Below are 8,150 nucleotides of genomic sequence, written 5' to 3' on the forward strand. Positions count from 1 at the left end.
ATGTCACCATTCACGAATGAGATCGAGCAGACAAATCCACCTCGCAGATTCACTATGCCTTACTTCACTCCGTACAAGGAAGAAGAAGATCAGGATCGACATCTCAAGCAGTACCGCAGTACCATGATCCTCTACAGGAGCAACGACGCGCTTATGTGCAAAATTTTTGCCACAACTCTACAAGGTGAGGTGCAAGATTGGTTTCACACTCTACCACTGCAGTCGATCCGAAGTTTCAATGAACTTTCCTTTGTTTTCACTAAGGAGTATTCGTCTAACCGCTCAATCAAAATGACATCCAACCATCTCTTCAACATCAAAAAAAACCCTTGGGAGACAATTCGTGACTATGTCAAGAGGTTCAAAGCAGAGAAGGCCAAAATTGTTGGCTGTAACGAGGGCATAGCAACGGCAGCATTCAGAAATGGGTTTCCCATCGAACATCTTTTATTCGGAAAACTAATCATGGGAGAATAACTGACCCTAGCAGCTTCGTATGCTTTTGCAGAAAAACATGCACTATGGGACGAGGTTAAGCAGTTTAATAAAAACGAGTCGGAAAAGAAGCACATGGAACATTCCCTAACCAAAGAAGACTTAGCGCTTGAAACATTCACCAACTTCACAGTTCCAATCGGCCAAATTCTCCGCAAGCTCAAGAACGAACCTTGGTTTGAACTGCCGCCACCCATGAAAAGTGATCCTACCAGGCTAGATCATACAAAGTATTGCGTATTTCATCAAGGACTAGGCCACACTACCAACGGCTGCCTGAAATGGAAGCAATACCTTGAGAAACTAACAAATGGGGGCCGATGTGACGAATATCTTGATAGGTCAATGAAACGGCCTACATAAGCAAGGGAAGTTTCTATCGCCTCTTGAACCCCGTTTAGGCTTTTCTAAATAAGTTCGAAGTCTCAAGCAGCTCGCCGAACAAGGCCTCGCAAGCCGAAGACTATCCAGTTTGTTATGCAGTTTCTACACAATTGGTTTATTTCTTTATTCTCAATGAAGATTCAAGAAGTTACTTATAAGCCTGGCTCAACTGCCGTCCACAACAACTGCTTAAAACCCTTTCTGGGTCTATTTTCTAGTGCGAGAGGATAAACTAATTACTCTCTAATGCGAGAGGGTAAACCAATTCCCTGACACCCATATGGGTCTGCTCTCTAGTACAAGAGGATAAACTAATTGCTCTCCAGTGTGAGAGGGTAAACCAATTCCCCGACACCCATATGGGTTTGCTCTCCAGTACGAGAGGATAAACTAATTGCTCTCTAGTGTGAGAAGGTAAACCAATTTCCTGACACCCATATGGGTCTGCTTTCCAGTGTGAGAGGATAAACTAATTGCTCTCCAGTGCGAGAAGGCCACATAGCCCAAAAGATCGAATGCTTGAAGATCAACTAGGCAGTAAATGGTTAGGGGGCAGCAGCCACTTTTGCACTTAACAGTTCGCTCATCAGACACTTCATCTTCAACAGCTCCGATCTTGGCAGCTCCATCCTTGACTGCTCCATCTATGGCAGTTGAGAAATCAAACTCAAGCAGTTTCCTCATTTTTGGCAAGCAGCCTAAACCGTTGCCCATGCAACACCACTTCCTCGGCCATGCCAAGCCAATCCTTGGCTTCAATCAAGCCGAGCAGCAAAAGCAATGGCCCCTGCCACACCACCTCCTTAGCCCATGCCAAGCCGACTCCTGGCCCCTGCTAACCGAAGTGCCGCACCATCCTGACGGTTGCCTCATGGCAGCACCTCCTAAGAAGAAGACAAGGAGAATTAAGTTTTTCTTACATCGGTGCGGCTCGAAGAAGACAAGGAAATCAACGGAAGACGGTTCTTTGCACGAGCAAGAAAAGAAAAGTGCTAGGGGGAGGGGAACAAATATCCTCTAGCTTTCTCTTTTTCTCGTAAGGATAAATAATTGCTCTCCGAAGTTGATTTAATACCCTACTTAAGGTAGGCTTAAATAGGCTTTGAAGGTGATTTATTTCCTTTTCCTAGAAGAATCTAATTCCAAGTCCAAGAGAGAATCTATATCAAAGTTGGAGATCTCTACACCTGCTGCCCTTCCTGCGAGCAGCCTAGCAGGTGTAGTGACATTTGTGGAGCCAAAAATAATCAAGAGATGACATGTGGATTTTTGAGCAGAAAGGACAAAATTGCCCTTGAAGAACATCGGAATTCCCACGCGCGAGTAGTGAACAATCATCCCATAATCAAGTCAAAAATGCCGAACATATGTACTTATTCAAAACCTATTTCATCCATCTTCTCCGCAAGGTAACCCCAAAACATTCCTTTTAAATTATGTCAATTAGCTAATTAATAGATTTATTACCTAATTAATCTATTAATGGCTAATCAAACTACCAATTAACTACAAAATACACTCAAAAACACCACAAAGGGTCGGCCACCTTCTTCCGCCATGCCCTATATATACTACTCCATTTTCTCTAAAAACTTAGGTCTACACTCTTACTAAATACTCAAAATTCTCCAAACAATTTTTCTCTCTAAATTCTAACTTTGGCATCGAAGGTTTTTCGGCCAAAGCCCCCCATTTATCGTGGGCGAGAGGCTCTTGGCCTTGACCTAAGGTATTATTTGTTTTGTAGGTGCAATTTTGTTCAAGAATAAGGATGAAGAAATTTACATCCACAATAGCTATGTTCATGCCAAAACCAAATAATTCGTTGTGGATTCTCGTACGCGTTTTTATATATAGCTGCCATAAAAGTTCTTTTTTTTTTTTTTTTTTGGTGCCAGTGATTTATCAACGCTTGCAAGATCGATCGGTTTTGAATTAATAAACTGAGACGTGGACTGAAATTATTATTACGTGGCCTCAATCGATTACAGAGTCGTCGATTTTGCTGTAGGTGTAGTGCTTGATGGTGAAGCCTTGGCGGGATCGAAATGCAAATATATATACATTGTCATAGGGTTTTTCCAATCAAGATATAAAAACATATGTTTTTCTTCCTTGTCTTGATGTAACGGAATGCCATTAACTACAAGCCTACACCACATCAATTACCCTAAACACCCAGTCACCTACTTAATTTCTGAGACTCTCTAAAATCTAGAAAGACAGAGATAATATAGTTCTGGAGTCTAGAGGCTTCTCTCTCTCTCTCTCTCTCTCTCTCTCTTAAATTTTGAATGGTTTTGGGCATGAACCCATTCACGTAGTAGTAATTGATAAAATGGTATGAGAATGTACGTAGTAGTTTGACGACGATGGGACATTCATTCTCTGTGTCTCATAAAGTCTTCGGCGCAAGATTCAGGTATCATCCAGGAGTCTTATCTATTATATACAAAGAGGGAAGACAAGGTGAATAGTGTTATAAAATAATGCATCAAATTAGGTAAGGGCATTTTCATCATTTTAATAGTATTTTGTTAATAATTAATTTTTTTTTGTGTGTGTGTGTGCTTTTTTATTTTTTATTTATAATTAGTATCTCAAAATAGGTTAGTAATAATGTGATTCAATTTCTCTATTTTTAAACACGTTCAAAAAGTCTTAAGAGGCGTGCAATGCCGGTTATAAAAAAGGTCATTCGCACGCGGATAATAATGTGATTCTATTAGTTGTCAAATGATTGTTTATTTTCACACGTTCAAAACATCTTAAGAGGCGTGTAATGCCGTTATAAAAAAGGTCATTCGCACTCGGATAATAATGTGATTAAATTAGTTGTCAAATGATTGTTTTTTTTTTTTTTAACAAACGATATTATCTACACTAAGAGGGAGAGGGTGGGCTTAACCTCACAATAGGTTAGCAATAATGTGATTCAATCAGTTATTTATTAAATATTATATTATCTATTTTAAACACGTTCAAAACATCTTAAGAGACGTGTAATGCCAGTTATAAAAAAAAAGTCTTTCGCACACGAATAATAATGTGATTAAATTAGTTGTCAAATGATTTTTTTTTTAACAAACGATATTATCTACACTAAGGGGGTGGGGGTGGGCTTAGCGTCACAATGGGCTAACAATAATGTGATTCAATCAGTTGTTTATTAAATATGATTTTCTCTATTTTTAAACACATTCAAAACATCTTAAGAGGCGTGTAATGCCGGTTATAAAAAAGGTCTTTCACACGCGGATAATAATGTGATTAAATTAGTTGTCAAATGATTGTTTTTTTTTAACAAACGATATTATCTACACTAAGGTGGAGAGGGTGGGCTTAGCCTCACAATGGGCTAGTAATAATGTGATTCAATTAGTTGTTTATTAAATGCCAGTTATAAAAAAGGTCTTTCACACGTGGATAATAATGTGATTAAATTAGTTGTCAAATGATTTTTTTTCTTTTTTTTAACAAACGACAGGCTAGCAATAATGTGATTCAATTAATTATTTATTAAATATTATTTACTCTATTCTTAATGTAAATTCTATAAAGATCGATTTTATTATGTGAATTCAGCTGGCTTAATTGATTTATGAGGGGTTTCTTCTAGCATGATCTAGGATTATTCATTTACTTCAAATATTTGACTTTCCTTTTGTCAATCTACGCATACAAATACATTTAAAACGTATAAGTCGCGCTTAACACGTCATGATTCAAAAAATGTCTTCTGCACGCGCATAAGCGCGTGCATGAAGGCTAGTATATAATATGTGTATAGCCTAGCTACGTATTTTCCCACCAAAACAAAGAATGGAATTCAGCAGATGTCCACCGGGAAGAATTTGATAAATACGTAAACCTATTGAATCCTTACATATATATGTTCATATAACCCTCATTATTGTAACACATATTTGACCAGTAAATTTAATTAACTCAATGCTTAAATTAATTGAGTGATCGATGACAATTGAATCAAATATAACGTCAAGTATATATGTGTCCACTTAGTGCATAGGTACTCAAAAAATATTGGCTTAACCATAACAGATTTCATGATGTACCATATAATTATACCACATTAGTGTACTACATGATGTGACAAGTGATCCATACAATTGTCTAATCATATAAATTAACTAATTGACGTGATATGTATACATTTCTTGCTACATGACCCACATCAATGGTACACTGATGTGGTACAAAAATATAATCTTCCTAATATTTTTCAGTGAAATGATGAGTAAATACTATTAAAGTATTATGTTTTTTGAGCCCTCTACCACTAAAAACATCTTAATATTAAGTATTTCATTTGTACAAGGGTATACGTTATGTACTATTAAGTATATGTATAAGGGCAACTCTATTTTAGTTTTGTTTTAAAGTGTTTTGAATTATTGTTATACGCTAATATGTTCCTTAAATTAACTGTGAATGGACAGATAATTGGAGCAAGAATAGTTATGTTGGGGTGAGGGATTTCCAAGTTAAAAAGGAAAAAACTACACAAATATTAGATAAAGAGATTAGAATGCACTTCATGATTATTACAAAAGCATATAAGAGGAATTTGCACGAAGATAAACTCAATAAAAGGCTTACGTAACGAACAAACCAACAATACTCAGTTAGGATACTTCTTCGAATATAGTACGCAATTTCCAACAAAGAACTTCTAAGGTGAATCTTCAAGTCCCAAGAAATTTTCTGAGGTGAGCATGTCATGCGCATGATAGAGAGTTAAAGAGTAGATAGTAGATAAATGTTTGCATGGGAAAGATAAAGCTCAACTCTAACTCTTCCTTCTTTAACTCGCACGGAGAGAGAGAGACAGAGAGAGAGAGAGAGAGAGAGAGAGAGAGAGTAGAAATTACAACTTCACGAGAATGCGACCTATAGCATTTAATATCAACCCAACAGGTGTTTTGTATATGTGGGTTTCTTTCAATGTATATCATATAAATAGCATAGTTTTTAAGTTGATAGATATGTGGAAGAAAAAGAAAGTAGTTGAAAGAAAGGAAACACTGCACAGAAGATAAGCTTAAAGTTCAAAACCATGTCTCACATAGCTGTGGAGAGAAACAGGAGAAAACAGATGAATGAGCATCTCAAAGTCTTACGCTCTTTGACCCCTTGTTTCTACATCAAAAGGGTATATCTTATATATAATCACTTGATACATATCTCTCTCTATGTTTGTATACTATATATGATTTAACTTAAGTCGGTGTTAATTATTTTCTAAGTAACTAATTGTTTAACATGTACTAGGGAGACCAAGCATCAATCATAGGAGGTGTGATAGAATTCATCAAGGAATTGCATCAAGTTTTACAGACTCTGGAATCTAACAAAAGAAGAAAAAGCCTAAGCCCTAGCCCTAATCCAAGCCCAAGGCCAGTAGCCCTACTGCCTCAGAAATATCCAACGGCTCCGCAACTTCATCAAAACCCTAATTTTAATTTTAATTTGGGGACTGAAAATCATCACCATGTGATCAATAAGGAACTAGCTATAGGAGCAAGTTGCAACTCTCCAGTGGCTGACGTCGAAGCAAAGATCTCGGGATCCAACGTAGTGATGAAGATAATATCTCAGCGAATACCTGGCCAAATTGCCAAGATCATTGGTGTTCTCGAGAGGCTTTCATTTGATGTCCTTCATCTCAACATCAGCAGCATGGAAGACACTGTTTTATACTCTTTTGTAATCAAGGTACGTACGTTTTATCATTAAACCTCTTTATGTAGAACACTTCTAATTGTGCTCAGTTGCAAACTACGACCAAAACTTTGTTGGGAAGTTAGGGTTTTAGTTACCCTCGAGCGCCCACTACATATCACGACAACGAGAGCTGCTTAGGGCAAATATGTTTCTAATTAATTATTAATCAAATCACCAAATTTATCTTATATTAGGTAGCTATAAATAAATAGTACTGATGTTTAACTTGTTTATCTAGAAACAGAAAAATGAACTGAAGTACTATATGTGATCACCTGCGGATAGAATATGGACTAGCTTCCTGGAGTCGCATGTTATTAGCTAATTTTGTAAAATGGTCAGGCATGCTCTCTGATGAATGGAGATTTTGCTTAACAAATATTAATATTGGTAAGGAAAATGATAATTACACTCTTTCGTCTCCGTATATGCTTATGTTTAATCATTCCTTGTTTCTGTTTGATTTATTCAAATAAAGATTGATGTAAGAGGAGAAAAATTGAAAGTGTGATCATTTTCTTATTGGTAATTACCATTCAACAACATTGAGGACTAAAATTTTGCTCCGAACGAGGATTTGATGATGAATTTCTTTGGGGATTGTTACAGATAGGGCTGGAGTGTCAGTTGAGCGTAGAAGAACTAGTATTTGAAGTTCAACAAAGTCTGCGCTCAGACGCAAATTAAGCAGGCGTCGACATACAAATGCAATAACGTGCTTGGGTGCGGATCAAGTGGTGAAGTTACGTTAATGGTTTTGTTATAATAGGCATATGAGAAGGGATATAAACGTTTATTTCACTTGAAATGTATACCAGCTGAGATGTCAAATCATATGCGTAATAAGTACCGCTTTATACCTATAAATTATTAGTTTGATATAATTATTTTACTCTATTACATGATATGCCACGTAGGCATGTCTATTCATGGATGAGTTACACTAAAAAATAGAGTAAACTAATTCTATTAAACAAAGCGTTAGGTGTAGCATGTTTCAAGAAGTATAATTGTTAGTAAGAATAACCAGCTCTCTTGGGCAATTGGTCATTTACTACCATGGTGGAAAGGAGTTGTGTCTTTGTATTTTAGCGTAAATTCAAATCCCGTCGGCTTAATCTAATATCTAACCACTAATGCTATCGTCTTATCAAAACAAAAACAAAAAATTGTGTAACTTGGAAGGATTTGATTGGAGCATCATTCTTAACTCATGATTTAACTAGTAAGGACCTATCTCATGATTAGAATGTGGAGTTGATGACATATTTACTTATTTGAAATAGAAGAAGTCATGAATAAAAAAAAAAATGTGAAAAAAGTTTATGACACGTTTATTGTGAGAGTTGCATTATTATTATTATTATTATTATTTTGTGGTTGTTTAGTATGTATTAGTAATTGTCAAGAAGTTGGAATGATTCCAATAAACATGAATTAGTGGGAGAAATTTGTTTTTTCCTTTTATACTTCTTTTCTTTTTATATAATAATATATTAACATTAAAGGGTGAGGGGAGTATATTG

The 8,150-nt window shown here is 36.3% G+C and overlaps 2 protein-coding genes across 2 annotated transcripts; both read left to right on the forward strand.

The window, feature by feature from the left end:
- Positions 1-477, forward strand: LOC137736154 (uncharacterized). The gene has a single exon (XM_068475480.1). The coding sequence runs from the start codon at positions 1-3 to the stop codon at positions 475-477; it is 477 nt and encodes a 158-aa protein (XP_068331581.1).
- A 5,479-nt stretch (positions 478-5,956) lies between these two features.
- LOC137736595 (transcription factor MUTE) lies at positions 5,957-7,625 on the forward strand. The gene is made up of 3 exons (XM_068475836.1): positions 5,957-6,052; positions 6,172-6,615; positions 7,234-7,625. The coding sequence occupies exons 1-3, from the start codon at positions 5,957-5,959 to the stop codon at positions 7,309-7,311; spliced, it is 618 nt and encodes a 205-aa protein (XP_068331937.1). The 3' UTR covers positions 7,312-7,625.
- Positions 7,626-8,150: the final 525 nt, after the last annotated feature.

The sequence above is a fragment of the Pyrus communis genome, chromosome 6 (assembly GCF_963583255.1).
Source record: "Pyrus communis chromosome 6, drPyrComm1.1, whole genome shotgun sequence".
NCBI classification, from domain to species: Eukaryota; Viridiplantae; Streptophyta; class Magnoliopsida; order Rosales; family Rosaceae; genus Pyrus; species Pyrus communis.